Here is a 17,501-nt window from a genome sequence, read left to right as displayed (position 1 = left end):
TAAAGACCTCTGAACTTAAGGCAAATCTTCTGAAAGATCATAGGATGAAAAGAAATATGCTTTTGTGGGAGCAGTGGTCTAATGGTAGGCCACTGGCTAAGGGATTGAGTGGTCCCGGGTTCGAATCCCGCCCTGACCACTGGCGGTACTGGAAATTCCTTGAGCAAGAAATGTATCCCACATCTGCTCCTCTCCACCCAGGTGTATAAATGGGTACCTGTGAGGGAAATAAGCAAATGTGCCGTGGCTGCATACTGCGCCAAGATGTTAACGGACGACTTATGACCCAGTGATCAAGGAAAAATGTAAAGCGCCTTTGAACGCACATCTCGAGTATGAAAAGGGCGCTATATAAATGTGGTATAAAAAAAAATGCTCTAATTATCATACCACATCTGGTAACAGCGTGTATCATAGTAGCACACACAGGCTGGTGTTGGAAAAACTAAAAAGACTATAAATGCACAAGTACCTAACCAGGTATGTGTATAAGATACACATACCCAGGTATGTGCATGTATTAGTTAATACACATACCTGACCTGACTTAGGTCCTAAGACAATAACATTCATCAGGTTTTGCCCAGCAAAACCGAGTTAATCTAATCAATAAGCGTTGGATTGACGCTATATGAGCGTCCTTAAACTGTATCAAACTTTATAGTATAATTGGAACAACTATTTACCGATGCCAATTAAAGGAATCATTGCCAAACCAGCACAAACACCTAACAAGCACACCCAACACCAAGAATATGCCATTTTCTACTTTCAGTTTAAAGTCAACTTCCGGGGTTATGGTGATCTGCTGCATTTATATTAAAAGGTTGTTCAAGTGTATCACTATGAGTTTTACATGCATTCAACTTAAAAGAAAAAACGTTGCGCATAAATTATTATTGTATCTGATTATTTGGCATTGATTACTATCTAGCATAAGCATGGGTACTGCAGTTGTGTCTACATGAGATTATCTCTTTTTATGTTCTAGTTCTAGTTCTATGTTATGTTCTATGTTCTAGTATCTTTTTTAAAGAAATGGAATCGTCCAATATGTCCAAGTCATTGACCAATCACATAATACCGATATGTCACGTGTAACACTAAGAGTGTATAAAAACGACAACTTTAAATTACACAGTCTCTTTTCCAATAAACAGTGTAGAGAGAGAGATCGTTACAAAATGTCAGAACAAAGTTCAATGAATGGATCGGAGGCTGGCCAACATCCGGAACATTACAAAGAAATCCACCATCATTACGCAGAAGAGTGCAGTCAAGATGACATTGGAACATTTTTGTTCACATCAGAATCAGTAGGCGAGGGACACCCAGGTAATAGTCATATATTTTCGCGATCAACACAATTCACGTGTTTGTCTTATTTTTCACCAGTGTAGGGCTTATGGTGAGACTAGTTCTTACTTAACTTACAGTTCCGATGATTAATCTATTGTTGACTATTTCCTTTTACTATTTGGCACTCTTGTTTCTATGTGACTGTTAAAGCACTACTTGAAGTTGAATACGAATAGTGTGTTGTGTTTCTTTACTACTTTAGGGGGCTTTAGTTAAATAATCTTAATATGGAAAAGAACCTTCAGAGGGAATTTACCATTGCAAATAAAAGGAATGAACACTTCTACAATGTTTACAATTTAATACCCTATTCATTGGCAAGAATGAAAGTTGCTTTTAAAATAAATTACCGTTCTATAAGACTGCTCTTGTTATAAGATTTGTTTATTATTTATAAACACTAATTATTAAAATGCTCGTGCTGGCTCTGATATATTCGGATTCTTCCACTTTTTATTCCAAAAGTCTATTTGTGAGCTTCGAACAAATAATTTGTCATACTTTTACAGTCATCGAAATTCAGATTTAAATCTACAAGCAAGTCGGGCTAGTAATATGGGAATTTGTACTAGCCCGAGTCAGCTTTTACTAGCCCAAACATTTTTTTATTAAAATGCAGATAAAAATAACATAAAACATCAAAAGAAGCATTCATTTATTCAACAATCTTGAGAATACATTAAAACTCTCTGATTTATTTCATCCTCATCGACCTCCAAGTCAGCTTCCTCATCTGATCCAGACTCTTTTGTATCCTGAAACATGAATAAATTACTTTCACACACAATTTCAATCTAATCAAAATTATTAATATATATATACAGACAGTTTAGGTACAAATTAGCAGAACAGTATCCCATATACCCACGCAAAAGAGAGAGCAAACCACCAGAAAATAGAAACTTGAGTTGGCGCTCGCTTTCCAGGTTTCGCCCCCGCGACGTATTTCAATAACTGTTCGGCCATTACACCCTCTGTGTACCGAACGCAACGCAAAACATTTATTTTCATAATAGTAATCCGGGAACCACAAAACCATGTGCTTCGGCTGATTGCGCAGCACATGTGCGCAATGTGTTAAATACATAAGCGGCAGTTGATATAAGCGGCTTAAAACTTTATTTATAAATATTGAAAATGAAAGTGGAACTCGTTTTTTGTTTTCTGAATTTTACAAGCACGTCGGGCTTGTAAGATTGGATTTCCTACAAGCCCGAAAGAAAAAATACTAGTTTTTTGCTGTCGGGCTAGTGCGAATTTCGACGACTGCTTTTATTCGGCGAATTAATTGTTCTCGTGCATCAGCTCAGTTATTCTGTAAGAAACATTGTGACATGTTTATGATTTCAGATAAGATCTGTGACCAGGTGAGCGATGCTATTCTAGATGCCCATCTGAAGCAGGATCCAAATGCCAAGGTTGCCTGTGAGACAGTCAGCAAGACGGGCATGATCCTGTGCTGTGGGGAGATCACATCCATGGCCAAGGTGGACTACCAGAAGGTCATTCGAAATACAGTCAAACAGATTGGTTATGACGATTCTTCTAAAGGTTATGATCTGCCATGATCTTAGTTTATGATTATTTTTATGCCCCCCTTCGAAGAAGAGGGGGTATATTGCTTTGCACATGTCGGTCGGTCTGTCGGTCCACCAGGTGGTTTCCGGATGATAACTCAAGAACGCTTGGGCCTAGGATCATGAAACTTCATAGGTACATTGATCATGACTCGCAGATGACCCCTATTGATTTTGAGGTCACTAGGTCAAAGGTCACGGTCACAGTGACTCGAAATAGTAAAATGGTTTCCGGATGATAACTCAAGAACGCTTATGCCTAGGATCATGAAACTTCCTAGGTACATTGATCATGACTGGCAGATGACCCCAATTGATTTTCAGGTCACTAGGTCAAAGGTCAAGGTCACAGTGACCCGAAATAGTAAAATGGTTTCCGGATGATAGCTCAAGAACACTTAGGTCTAGGATCATGAAACTTGATAGGTAGATTGATCATGACTCGCAGATGACCCCTATTGATTTTCAGGTCACTAGGTCAAAGGTCAAGGTCACGGTGACCCGAAATAGTAAAATGGTTTCCAAATGATAACTCAAGAATGCTTATGCCTAGGATCATGAAACTTCATAGGTACATTGATCATGACTCGCAGATGACCCCTATTGATTTTCAGGTCACTAGGTCAAAGGTCAATGTCACGGTGACCTGAAAAAGAAAATGGTTTCCGGATGATAACTCAAGAACGCTTAGGCCTAGGATCATGAAACTTGATAGGTAGATTGATCATGACTCGCAGATGACCCCTATTGATTTTCAGGTCACTAGGTCAAAGGTCAAGGTCACGGTGACCCGAAATAGTAAAATGGTTTCCGGATGATAACTCAAGAACGCTTATGGCTAGGATCATGAAACTTCATAGGTACATTGATCATGACTCGCAGATGACCCCCATAGATTTTCAGGTCACTAGGTCAAAGGTCAAGGTCACAGTGACAAAAAACATATTCACACAATGGCTGTCACTACAACAGAGAAGCCATATGGGGGCATGCATGTTTTACAAACAGCCCTTGTTTATAATTAACTGCTGATCTTTTTTCAGGAAGTCGGTGCATCAGTGTTTCTGTGTTAACGTTAATCTATTGTATGTACTTTATAATTTATAGTTTAAATATCTGTATAGCAATTGAATTCACCCATGATGCCTTTGTAGTTTGCTTGATACAGGGGTGTCAATTTTCCGGATTATTCCGGAAATCCGGATTTGAGCCGTCCAGGGTTGATTTTGAGGTGAATGTAAATCCGATGAGTTTGTTTAAGGCGGGTGGGGGTAGGGACGTAATTCTTTTAGTGCGCGATCATTTCAGAACGAATATTGTTATAGCATCGTCGGCACTCCGGACATTTGCGCTTGGTACCGATTTTATTTATTGATTTCTGATTGGTAAGCGGCTGGCACTGACACAGGGTTCGCACAGGGCTTGAAAAGTGCTTGAAAACGAGTCCTAGGCTTGAAAAGCCCTTGAACAAAGGTTGGCCTTGAAAAAGTGCTAGAAAAATACTTATTTCATGTAAAAAAGCCTTGAAAATTTTTATTTTGTTCAAAATTACTTTTATCATCGCCATAAACTTAAATCGTTCTTAAGGAAAATATTACGAAAATTTATCATTAATTCCTTCGCGCAAAAAATGTGTACCAAAATATAAGTTTCGTACACTATTGGGTACGAAACATTAAGTGTACACGTCACAGATTATGTGTACTACGTCAGAGGTTCGCCATTGTGATCAATTTTCGCGAGTAAAAATTCAGCGATGGGGAAGTGTCGTTTCAAACCAGAGTGGTTAACTGAATATTCCTGGCGCTACTTTCTGGTCATAAACACCGATGATATGCAGAAAAATGCTTAAATAATTACAACTTATACGATACGTCAACATTCTTTAAACATGAATATTAATGGCGCTATTTTCTGGTCATAAAGAAGTTGTCAAAATGACGTTTATCGATATGTTTTGCGCGAAACTTATGAATGTTCCTCGGAACAGAAAACAAATGACATTTGAAAAGCACATTGTTGGGTCTATATAAAGACCATTGGTGTCGGGGGGAATGGGTGAAAGCGCTTTGAAAAGCCTCGATAAAGGGGAAACCCACAAAGAAAACATGAAATTGAGAAGCAAACAGGGGTCCTGCATTGTGCTTTTTGGTGAAACAGGAAGGTGCTATTGTTAAAACTGTGCAATCTAAAACAGACATTAACAACAACAGCCCTTTGAAATACAAAATGTTATAGTAACTGACTTCTGTTTAAATGAAATGAACTAGTCTGTTTGATGTGAGCATGTAAAGAGACAGTGTGTTTGTTTGTAATAACTTTAAAAAGTAAATGCATATGTGAGACTCATTTAGTTAAGGATGGATAACATTTATGTGTATGTAATAATTAGAAATAACACAAATGATTTATTGTGAAATTAGTTTAATGTGTTAGAGCAAATAAATGATATATACTGTGTTAATCTGGCTTGAAAATGCATTTTTTAAAGGAAACTAACATACGGTTCTCGGCCTTGAAAATGAAAATTTGGCCTTAAAAAGTCCTTGAAAAGTGCTTGAATTTAGGTTTGAGATTTTTGTTTGAACCATGTGACATGAGCAGTAACTGGCTAAGTAAAGCACTGCAATATCATATTTTAAAACAATATGTTAATCAAATTATATATTGACTGCGTATTTGCTAGGTAACTGGTTACTGGTTTTCATTTTCTGCAGTCAAACGATATGCATATTTTATTTCATTTGCAAATGATGTATCGCGACATGTTTTCGGACAGTCGTTTTCGGATACGCTGGTTTGTCGATTTTAATTTAATTTCGAAGTTCTTAATATCATTTGTTTAGAATGACAAATACACCTGCGGTGTTACGGATGGTTTGGTTTATAATATTTCGCATTGTACTCACCAGAAATTGCACCTAGAAAGACTATTAAAAAAAGAACAATAAGCTAGGGCTCGGGGGGTTGGGCCCTCTTGTCCCTTTATCATACGGGACATACGGCTTAATTTTCCGGATTTCAAATTTGGGACAATTGACACCCCTGTTGATAAAGGATAAGAATACCAAAAAAGATCACTCTTATCCAATTCTCAAATCGGTTATGTAAAATGATTTTCAGGTTTTGACTACAAAACATGCAATGTGCTGATAGCCCTGGAAGAGCAGAGTCCAGACATAGCTCAGGGTGTGCACCTAGCACGTGATGAGGATGATATCGGTGCTGGCGACCAGGGCCTCATGTTTGGGTACGCCACTGACGAGACAGAGGAGTGCATGCCATTGACAGTCGTCCTCTCACACCAGCTGAACGCCAAAATTGCACAATTGCGCCGGAGTGGAGAAATGGCTTGGGCTCGTCCAGACTCAAAAACACAGGTAATAAGATTGCACTTTTTTGTATTCTGCAGAAGAGATGATATTGACAGCAAATGATAAGTTAAGTGAAAACAACTGGACAGCCTGGCTCAGTTTGTAGAGTGGTGGAATACAAATCTCGGATCGTTGTTTGATTTTCTAGGTCGGCCATTTAACATGGTTGGTTATTTCTATGGCCCTGTGCTTTCCACAGGATCTTTTTAAGACGCCCTGGAAACCACTCGTATTGACTGCCTACGAGTGCTGTCGCTCATGCAAAGCATGCACTTTAATTGGGCTTTAGTTGGGAAACCATGAAAATATTTGGCAAAGTCGATATCACTTTGATCTTAAGAAGGGGTGCAGGATAATACAGTAAACAATAAATTTCAAGCGCCTTGCTGACTCTGATTTCGAAACTCAAGCGCCCTGGCAAGGGACCGTCAAATGGTCTGAGGAAAGCACTTTGGCCATTTCCCTCCTTACCTTCATCAAGTTGGGCTGTTTTCAGTTACTGACATTTGCACTTTGAACTGATAAACTTCTTACCAAGTGTTAATTGGTTAACTGACCTTCATGCTTTAACAGAAATACTGTATAAAAACAGAAAACAAATGAGGAAAACTAAATTAATCAGGGACATTTATCAGCCTTTACTATTTTTATCCTCTACCGGTGAAACCGGAGGGGACTCATGGTTTGCGCTCCGTTTGTCAGTCTGTCTGTCCATCACCCTTTTCTGGATCCTGCGATATCTTTAAAAGTCCTTCATATTTTTTCAGGAAACTTGAAACATTGATAGATGGCAATATGGAGATTATGCACGTCATTTCATTTTGTTCCTATGTCAAGAATTCTGGTTGCTATGGCAACAAATATGTATATAAAAAATGTTTCACTGGTAGCGGACAATATTTCTTGGCAATCTTTTGTTGTTTCTATTTCTTTATCTGTTGGGCAAATTACACACATGCAATTAATCATGTTGCAAATATTTTAAGTCGGGTTGTATGTTAAAAAGTTACTGCCTGTTTCAGGTTACTGCAGAATACAAATATGAGGACGGTGCTTGTGTGCCGCTTCGTGTTCACACAGTGGTAATCTCAGTACAGCACAGTCCTGACATCACAGTTGAACAGCTGAGGAAGGAACTCATGGAAAAGGTTGTGCTCACAGTGATCCCAAAGAAATTCCTTGATGACCGAACAATTTACCACCTCCAGCCATCAGGGCAGTTCATCATTGGAGGTCCACAGGTAGGCATTAAAAAGAAAATATGGCATAGGAAGCCATCAGTCTTTCATGTATTGTTGCAAAATGATTGTGTTTTCTGTAATTTGTCCAATTACGACATGTTGTCAAAACTGCCCTTGACCAACTTTGGAATGTTTCCATCACGGTGCTGGTGACATGTCAGTGGCCTTCTAGCGATTTGATTCTGACAGCTAATCTTTATTTCTGTGTCATGTTTATTTACCACTTACTTAAACGTACTAATACAGGTTTTGTTTTCTCCACAAGCTTCTTTCATTATCCCTTTACATTTTACTATCTATGACATCATTCTTCAATTGCTCTGTTTCATATGATGACATTGATAGCAATGTCAGATACTTGTAGAATACAGGTCAATCTAGATGGTTGTAATAGGTCAGGCAAGATATCATACGAAAGCAGTAAAAAAGGGGGTTATCAGTGTCTTGTTTTAAATATTTTTTATTCAGAGAGGATAAAACATTCATGCACTCACTATCTGCCCCGCTCTACCTTTTAATTCATAAGTTGTTCATCGTATCTTACTCTGTCTAAGTTAACTGAAACTGGTTTCGTCCATTAGCTGTTCTGCTGTTTTCATTAATGTATTGGATGGAACAATCCAGTAGTGTTATCCTTGGAAGGATATGTTTTGCATCTTAATTATTGTATAATTTTATTTCAATGCAAAGTGGGTTTCAGTTTTTCATGTAAAATGTTAAATGTAGAAAAAGCACATATATATTTTTTTTATCATTTTTATGTTTTAAGGTCACCTATAACAAAATCATGGTAAGCATAAATATTCTTGACAGTCTGTGAATAAGGTGTCCTTTGAAGTTAAATATAGCTTGCATTTCAACTGTAATGTCTAGGACAATACAAATAAGGAAGGTTAGATATGTGCATTCAAAATTTCCTTTCTGAACAGTTGACACATTGTTAGATCAACTTAATAATATTTACAGACTTGCAAGGGTTATCTGTAGTTGCACAGTGTATTGCTTTTTGAAAGGGAGGTAATACTGTTAGGAACTTTCTGTACAGTCTTATTTTGCCTGTCCCCATTTGTTCACCCACTTACTTACATGAAGCAAATTAATGTTGTTTCTTGACAGTTGACAATAAAACAGTTGCATTTCAAAAAAACACACACAAACATTCTGGTTTATATCTGGTATTTTTAAAGTAAAGAAGTGATGAGTAATGTTAATAAATTCAAAATTAATTGCCATGTCTTATTTCTTGTATTAAAGTGTGCGATTTTATTGTGTTATTTTAAGAAGGTTGCCACAAGCATTCATTTCCATTACTGTATTGCTTTCCTTTTGACCCAAAATGTATACTTGTATTGAGTCAGTGTTCTAACATTTTTGGAATGGGGCCATGTCCCTTTTGATTGGAAAAAATTGCTTGGTTTGTACTAATTTTTTTCTGCTAATAAGTAACTATAAAATTGAGAATTAAAGGGTTTTCAATAGTATATGTTCTAAGACTCAACTTATAGAGCAGTGTTGGGAGATGAAATGTATTATGCAATTTATTTATTTTGAAATGGGGAGGGGGAATCTTTTACTTTTTTGAGATTGGGCTTATGGCCTCAAATTTGACCAAATGACAACACTGAGTAGACATGCATGACCAGTGTGAGTATGTTGATAACTGGCATGTTGCATCATTTGTAAAACATACATTCTTACTGTCTTGATTACAATTACCCTGTACATATGATTAAGAGTGGGGAAGAGGGGTATTTATTGTTCAAATATGGCTAATTTTAGTTAAAACTTAATGCTGTAGTATAATTACTGATATGTTCAGTGTTATTTGTATACATTATTTTTAATTGTTCAGGATAACACTGTTTATTTGTTCATTAATTAACAATGTATTTATTATTATAAATATAAAAGTGCATTGATGCCTTAATGGTTTACTTGTTTAGTAGCTTAAATCGTTGTTTTTGATGCAAAAGATGCAAACATTTAAGCTACTATGTTTGATGATTGATTTTTATTTCAACACCAGCATCGCCCATTAATATGTAAAAACCTCCAATCTCATTAAGACATGAACTTTTTCATTAGAAATAGACGCGTTGAATCCAATAATTAACCAAGAAAACAAATTTATGTATTTGGCCATTGTGTTTTCTTTGATTTAGCAGTTTTGTGGTAACTTTGATCACACAAGTTTATTAATCTGCATCAGTGTTTTTAAACTGTTTAGTTATTTTATTTTGTTCATTTAAACTTGATTTGTTCTACAAAGGAACATAACAAATCTTATTCTTAAGATTTGATATGAAGGTGGAATAACCAAACAATCTCAAGTATTGATACATATTATTCAGTGTCAATATATGCATGAACCTACAACTGACTCTGTTTAGCACCTGGAAATACTAGGACAAGTGAACAAGCCAATTTAAAAGTAATTTTATGCTTTGTTTATTCACTCATATAAATAGAGTTTTCAAATAGTTTTAGAATGAAACTTTCAAGGTCACTGGTATTGGTAGTTGTGAGGTAAAACGATATGCACTTACAATAATTAACTTACTTGTGTAAAATCTACTATATTTGATCTTGTGTTTAAGAGTGACGCAGGTCTGACTGGCAGGAAGATCATTGTAGACACATACGGTGGGTGGGGAGCACACGGCGGTGGAGCATTCTCTGGAAAGGACTTCTCCAAAGTGGACCGGTCAGCTGCATACGCCGCAAGATGGGTGGCTAAGTCCCTAGTGAAGGCGGGCCTCTGCAGACGTGTTCTCGTACAGGTCAGTATAAATTAGTGGTTGTCCGCTGGGTACTCTTTAAGTATACTTAAGGTGCGGAAAATACGCTCTTAGGCACCCTGCTATACACTGGGGTACTTTTTAGTATATTTTCCGTACATTGGGAACTTTGTAGAATACTTAAGAGTACTCTGGAACTTTTAAGAAGTAGCTGAGCCTAGAATGTCCAATCAAGCGTCTGTCAGTCATATGGAGGCTTTGCAATATTATGGCTTACTGGTAAAATTATGACTTATTGTTGGAATAATGTTTGTGATGCTTATAAATTTTAAGACGTCAGGCAGGTTTTGGGCTTGCCAGTAACTCCTCCCCAGCTATTGTTCAAAGGATTGAGTGCACATTTTGTTCTGGACGAATATATTTCAGATTATTTGAAATCATATTGACAGAGTAGACCTACAAATTTAATGCAGCATTTTTTATAATTATTTGCATTTTTTCACAATTGTCTCTATATATTCTTACTTTTTTCATGTCAGTAAATCAGTTTTATCCTGTTTGATTTCAGCTTTCATATGCCATCGGTGTTTCCCAGCCTCTGTCCATCACAGTTCTCAGTTATGGAACGTCTCAGAAATCTGAAAGAGAACTGCTGCAGATTGTAAGAAACAACTTCGACTTGCGACCTGGAAGAATTGTGAAGTGAGTGATTTGTGGAAAGTTGTCTTATTTAAATTTTGTACTTGTATGTTTAAGTTATTCTATAGCCTTTTAAAGGGTTATTTAACCGCAGTGTAAAAGGAAACCAGACATTGTTCATCAGTGGTGTAACTCAAAACCGTATAACGGCTGGCTAATGAAACCTTATGATTGTATTCATTAGCATGTGAAGTGTCACCTGGGTAGTTAGTGTTTTTTTTATAATCATAGCAGAGGTACGCCCCTTTTTATACGTCCGTTTAAAAAAAACAGGACGTATTATAGTTTCACTTTGGCGGCGGGCGGGCGGCGTCCTCAGCAGTTTCCGCTCTCTAATTCAAATAGTTTTCATCCGATCTTCACCAAACTTGGTCAGAAGTTTTATCTAGACAATATCTAGGTCGAGTTCGAATATGGGTTATGCCGGGTGAATAACTAGGTCACAGGGTCACTAAGTGCATTTCAAGCATTTAGCATGGTGTCCGCTCTCTAATTGAAGTAGTTTTCATCTGATCTTCACCAAATTTGGCCAGAAGTTGTGTCTAGATGATATGTAGGTCAATTTCAAATATGGGTCATGGAAAAGTTATCAAGTTGTCCAAAAGCTTCAAAGGGCCGTATCGTGTGACAGTTTGGCACTCTTGTTTAGCCTGGATTGATATATGTTTACCCATACTACAAAGTAGAAGGGGGTTACTGGAATAACCAAAGACTTTAGTCGGGCTTTTATTCGTCACAAATTTGTTAGGAAATTTTTTATAGTTTTCAGACTTAAACAATTCTCAATTGCTTTCATTGTTTCTGCTAATAAGAATATGTGCAATTATGATTTTTATCTTCCTTTGTTAAAACTTGTAAAAGTTATATCCCTTTTCAACTTAGAATTCCTGTTGCATTGTTATAAAGACTTCATTTCGGCCTTTTTCTGAGAATGTAGCGGGCTTATAATATATTAGGAAATTCTAGGCATAATGACTTATGATAACATTTTCCAAATTTGGAAAAAATCTCTCTGAACAGTAGTTATGAAGAAATTAAGTGATTTAAAATGATACATATATAAAGCCGGTATTACAAATATTTTTAATCTTTATCATTACAAAATACATTTGTTTTTTAACAGGCTTTCACAGTGGGTTTGTTGTCATATTATTATCTCTCAAATTCCATAAATATAATTATTTTCAAGTATATGTCAAGAAGATGGACACCAAATTTACTAGTCTTAAACAATTTTGTGTTATCTGCCTTATTAATCTTGCATCAAATGTTATTAAACATTGGTTTATACGACACCACCTATGTCATTAAAACATGACAAAGTATTAATCTTAACCTCTTAAATTCTCTATAACGCTCAAAATCAAGGAAAATTTCGTTAAGTATTTCGTAAGTTTACACCTAAACAATCGGTGTTGCTTATAGCAATAGCCTCGATTTCAACGCTAGATGTGGTATGATTACATAGATACAAAATGCTCGTTTTTATTTATTTGTGACACAATTAATTCCATTTTAATTTCCCGCGAATATATCTTTTCATACGACACACGAACACCATGTTAGTGTTCATGTGTCCTATGAATAGATATCGTTGCGGGAAATTAAAATGGAATTAAATATGCAAAACAATAATAAAAACGAGCATTTTGTATCTACAAGCATCTATTTTACCAGACCACATCTGGCGTTGAAATTTCGGATATTGCTATAAGGAACACTGATCTTTAATTGGTTAAGTTTATTTTATGAAAACTTGAATGACATTTTCATTGATTTTGAGTAGTAATGTTACTTTAATATATAAATCTATTCTTTATGGCACATATGTATGAAAAAAAATTATTCCACAAACTTTGTTCAAATAATGCCCCTGGGGTCAAAACTAGTCATAACTTTGATATGATCTAGTTACAGCTGGAGTGATTGAACTTAACAAACATATTATTCTACATGTTCACTTTAATGCTGTCTACTACTAGTTGTTATTGGAAAAAACTGGTTATTAGATTGGCGAATGTCGGCGGGCGGGCTGGTGGGTGGGTGGTCTGGCAGCCGGGTGGAACAAGCTTGTCTGGGCCATAACTATGTTGTTCATTGTGAGATTTTAAAATCATTTGGCACATTTGTTCACCATCATTGGACGGTGTGTCGCGCGAAAGAATTACATCGATATCTCCAAGGTCAAGGTCACACTTTGAGTTCAAAGGTAAAAACTGGTCATAAATGAGCTTGTCCGGGCCATAACTATGTCAATTTAAATCATTGTAAGATTTTATAATCATTTGGCACATTTGTTCACCATCATTGGACGGTGTCTCGCACGAAAGAATTACGTCATATCTACAAGGTAAAGGTCACAATTTGAGTTGAAAACCTGGTTTCGTGACAATTTTGTCCCTTGTTTTACACACGGTTTACTGCAGAAAAAGAGACATATTTATATGCTGTTTCAGGGTTTTTTTTGGCCTGATTTTATAGCTGTAATTTGGCTATGTTCCCAATCCCAAAAAGTATACTTTTTTCCCAAAATGTGGCAAAACATTCCCTTTTTATAATTTTTTTTTGTAAATTTTTTTTTTAGAAAGAAGCATCTTATGCATATTTTTTTCTCAATTTTAATTCAATTACATAAAACAAAGTATTATATGATTTTGTTCTTTTAATTTGAATGATTATAAAGAGGCTAAAGCATAAAGAGTTATATCAAATTTAGTAGTACCCTAATCAGTGGACTTTTCGTGTGGAAAAAAAGGCTAATGAATTTATTTTCCCAATTTCATGAAAATGCTGATAAAATTCCCAATTCCAAAGCCATTGGCTATCTTCCCAAAAAGTGGAGAAAAAAACCCTGTGTTTCAACCCAATAATAAGTTTACATAAATAATAACTATGTAATATTATTGTTTGTAGGGACCTGAACTTAAGGGATCCCATATACCAGAAGACAGCCTGTTATGGACATTTTGGTCGCCCAGAATTCACATGGGAACAGCCGAAAAATCTGAAGTTTTAACCAGTTACACTACAACTGAACTGAACTTGTACTATCAATACATATGTTTTGTTATTATTTTGTCTTCATGATGTGTGTTTCATGATTTGATGTTACCTCTATCAATTTTTATTTACCAGTGTAAGCTCATTCGCCTCAAAATGTGTTACATGTTAGGACATAAAGCATTTTGAGGCTGTAATATGCTGCATCAGCAAATGTCTCACCATCCCTGTGATGTGACATTGTTGTAATATAGTTTTCACAATCACATTTCCTCATTATGACTTATTATTATATTTGTATTTGTATAAAAAAATGACTGAAAGAGGCACGATAAATATTCATAAACAAATGGATAAATGGATAAATGGATAAGCAAATTTATTATTTTGATGTTAACACATCATGTTTATGAGAGGTCAGCAGGTCCGGCCCCTGGGGTCACTTGAACCCTGACCCCTGGAGGCCATACCCTGGCTGGTTGGGAGACAACATCGACAGACCACAGTAGTTAAAGGGATAGACCGACAGCCGATTGGACACTTTTACAGCATTAAAGTTAAATAATACCCGTACCTTTCAAATTAATATTGTCATTCAGGATACTAGTTATAAAAAGGTTTAAAAAACAATGCAGTTAAGAATGTTTACTGTGTAATCGGCACTCGGTTTGCTCATTTTATGCTCTGCCCTTTAGCTAGTGCAAGTATTCAATGTTTTGTATACTTGTCTTGTGTTTATAGAAATTAATTGGAAAAGAGCACTTTTGATAAACACTCGGGTCTGTGTTCCCATTTGTGTGCTCAAATTACCATCTTGATTTGTTTGTTTTTTAATTCCAGTCTTGTGTATACCTGTGTGTTTTGTACTTGTCACTGTTGTTTTATGACTTGCCATATGTTTAAGTATAAACCTGCTAATGATTCTGTAACTTAAACACAATTGTATTGCCCATGACTTTGTGTACTTGATTTGTTGGTGTGACATGTCTATGGATATTTTATTCTTTATGTGAGTTTGTGGCAAATTGATGTTATTAATTTGTATTTTTTGTATCTTTGATGTACACAATATTCTGTTTTATGGTTTTTATATCATTCAATGATATTAATTTTTATGTAAGTGTATATTCTTGTTGTGTTTTTTAAACGGATCGATGAGAAAAGCTGTTTAATATTGAAATTCGATAACAATTAAATAATTTATCAATATTCATAATCAGAAGTGTGACATTTTCCTAATGTTTTCTGCTATAGTGTTCAACTTGTGGGTATACAACTTTATGTTTGAGGGTATTCATTAAAGTTTTGTCTTATACTTGCATATGTAATCATTTATTCCTGTTGCAATATTGCATAATTCATTCCCTTTACTTTATGAATGCACTTGTATAAATAAGTTCATCCATATCTAAATTCCAGGTTGATGCAAAGCTATTTTTTGTTATTAATGGAAGCGGCTTTTAAAATATATTTTTGACAAGTGAAATTGCTGACAGTGGAAATATAAATAATGACTGTTTATATCCGGGATGACTAAAATACATTTAAAAAATGCTGATACTGGAACTTTATTACAATGTGTTTGAAAGACGCCATTATGTTTTATCAAAAGTTTGTGCATGTGGATGAAAGATTATTATTACTAGAAATCCTTGACTGTTGCCATGTGGGATAAACCTGTATTAAAGGTGAAAAATAAATATATGAATAATTTCTGTTGTTGTTTATAGGCATAGCTGATGGTGAATATCTCTTTGGATTCATTGTACTGATTACTGCTTATATATTATGCTCATTTGATCATAACATAATCTTTTTAAACTTGTGTAATTTCCTTGTGTTCATCCTGCGTCGTCAACGTTCATCTTGTTAAAGTAACAAGCAATATGTTATGCTCAAACTTTAAACTTTGTTAGAACTTAACCAAAGATGTCTTCGCTAAATTGGAAACTACGTTAAGTGGAGTAAAAACTAGGTAGCTTGGTCAAATAAGTGAAGTAACTGATGAAATTCTAGAGGTAAAGTAAGCAGAGCTTAAATAAGAGACAGTGCAATGGTACATTCAAAGTAATGCCGTATTAAAACTGTGTTATTCTCCGTGGTATATCAACAGTCGGCAGCGACGTGAGTGCGTAGGAGTTTCAGCTGATTTTAGAAGCGGCTCTTGTCGGCCCTGTATAATACAACGCCGTTAACGCTAGAAGTCGCATTATTTGCCCACTTTTCTTGCAGCTTGCGTAAAGGGCAGTTTTCCTTTGACTTGTCTATAGTGAAACTTTGTGAACAATTTAGTTGTTAGGAACAGTAAGTTCCTTCAGACCTCGGTTGAGCGGCTTAGGCGTGCCTTCAGTTAGGGGAATGGAAACTTGCATCAATTATTTAATATATAATAATAACTAGTCGCTGGTTAAGCTATTATTGGTATTACAAAGTCGTGCGTATAGGAGTAATCGCTGATTGAGAGATTATTGGTATTGAAAGTCCTGAACAAGTGTGATTGCCGGTGGAGCGATTCTCAAATGGTGATCGATTGGCAGAACTAGGTTTTGCCCGGTCAAGTATGTGTTTTTTTCTGAGTTCGGTCGCTTAATGAGTTAGAGCGTTTTGAATTGGACAGGCGCTGTTACAGCTTTAACTGCGTAAATAATAAATGGGTAACTTCACAATGGTAATTTAAAGCCACACAAATACCGGTACTCAAAAATCAACGAATATTTCGTAAAAAATAGTTAACCCATAAACAATCAGGGTTTTATAGCAATAGCCAAAATTTCAACGCTAGATGTGGTATGGTTACATATATTTAACGAAATACAAAGTGCTGACAATATCAGGGTGCATGATCGCGTGGCTGTGCGGGATTCACAATGGGACGTTAATGGATATAACACACCGGTATGTGGTTCTTTTGTTTAAATACATTTTATTGTAACTTTTTACGACGTTTTTTTTTAAGAGTTTCAGCTCGTGCATACAAATTTTTTGTATGCTCGTGGCAATGTGAAATACATCAGAATTACTTTATTAAATAAGTCTGTGTTCTTGGCAAACAATTCGATGTGCAACGCAATTAAGTTCACTGCCATGCTGCACGCAACGTAAACATTTTGGCACCGATTTCAGACGTATTAAATGCCTTACTCTTAAATCTTAAGATATCGGCACAAAATGCGAGAAAAACTGTCTTTTATGCACTAAAGATTTTTGCAAATATATTTCAATAACTTGAGATATTTGCAAAAATAAAATCTTAAGATAATGGCTCAAATTGCAAGAAAAACTGTCTATATGCACTTAAGATTTGTGCAAATATATTTCAATAACTGGAGATATTTGCAAAAATAAAATCTTTAGATATCGGTACAAAATGCAAGAAAAACTGTTTTTTATGCACTAAAGATTTTTGCAAATATATTTCAATAACTTGAGATATTTGCGAAAATAAAATCTTAAGATATCGGCACAAAATGCAAGAAATACTGTCTTTTATGCACCAAAGATTTTTGCAAATGT

At 35.7% G+C, this 17,501-nt stretch overlaps 2 protein-coding genes across 5 annotated transcripts in view; one reads left to right on the top strand and one right to left on the bottom strand.

Moving 5' to 3' along the window:
- LOC127865884 (FAS-associated factor 2-like) overlaps window positions 1-912 on the bottom strand; it is an 88,937-nt gene extending 88,025 nt beyond the window's left edge. For all 4 annotated transcript variants that reach the window (XR_008042808.1, XR_008042807.1, XR_008042809.1 and 1 more), the window contains exon 1: window positions 687-912. Coding sequence is in view for 1 of the 4 variants with exons in the window: in XM_052405928.1 (XP_052261888.1) it covers window positions 687-762 (76 nt within the window). In the remaining 3 variants the exon portion in view is untranslated. The remainder of the gene's footprint in view (window positions 1-686) is intronic.
- A 218-nt stretch (window positions 913-1,130) lies between these two features.
- LOC127865878 (S-adenosylmethionine synthase-like) lies at window positions 1,131-15,699 on the top strand. The gene is made up of 7 exons (XM_052405908.1): window positions 1,131-1,335; window positions 2,710-2,910; window positions 6,060-6,316; window positions 7,333-7,551; window positions 10,149-10,331; window positions 10,858-10,991; window positions 13,902-15,699. Exons 1-7 carry the CDS (start codon window positions 1,185-1,187, stop codon window positions 14,002-14,004), a joined length of 1,248 nt encoding a protein of 415 aa, XP_052261868.1. The 5' UTR covers window positions 1,131-1,184; the 3' UTR covers window positions 14,005-15,699.
- The last annotated feature ends 1,802 nt before the right edge of the window (window positions 15,700-17,501 follow it).

This window comes from Dreissena polymorpha, chromosome 2 (genome assembly GCF_020536995.1).
Source record: "Dreissena polymorpha isolate Duluth1 chromosome 2, UMN_Dpol_1.0, whole genome shotgun sequence".
In the NCBI taxonomy this organism is placed as follows: Eukaryota; Metazoa; Mollusca; class Bivalvia; order Myida; family Dreissenidae; genus Dreissena; species Dreissena polymorpha.
Note: the sequence above shows the minus strand (reverse complement) of the source record. Positions and strands in the feature narration are given on the sequence as shown.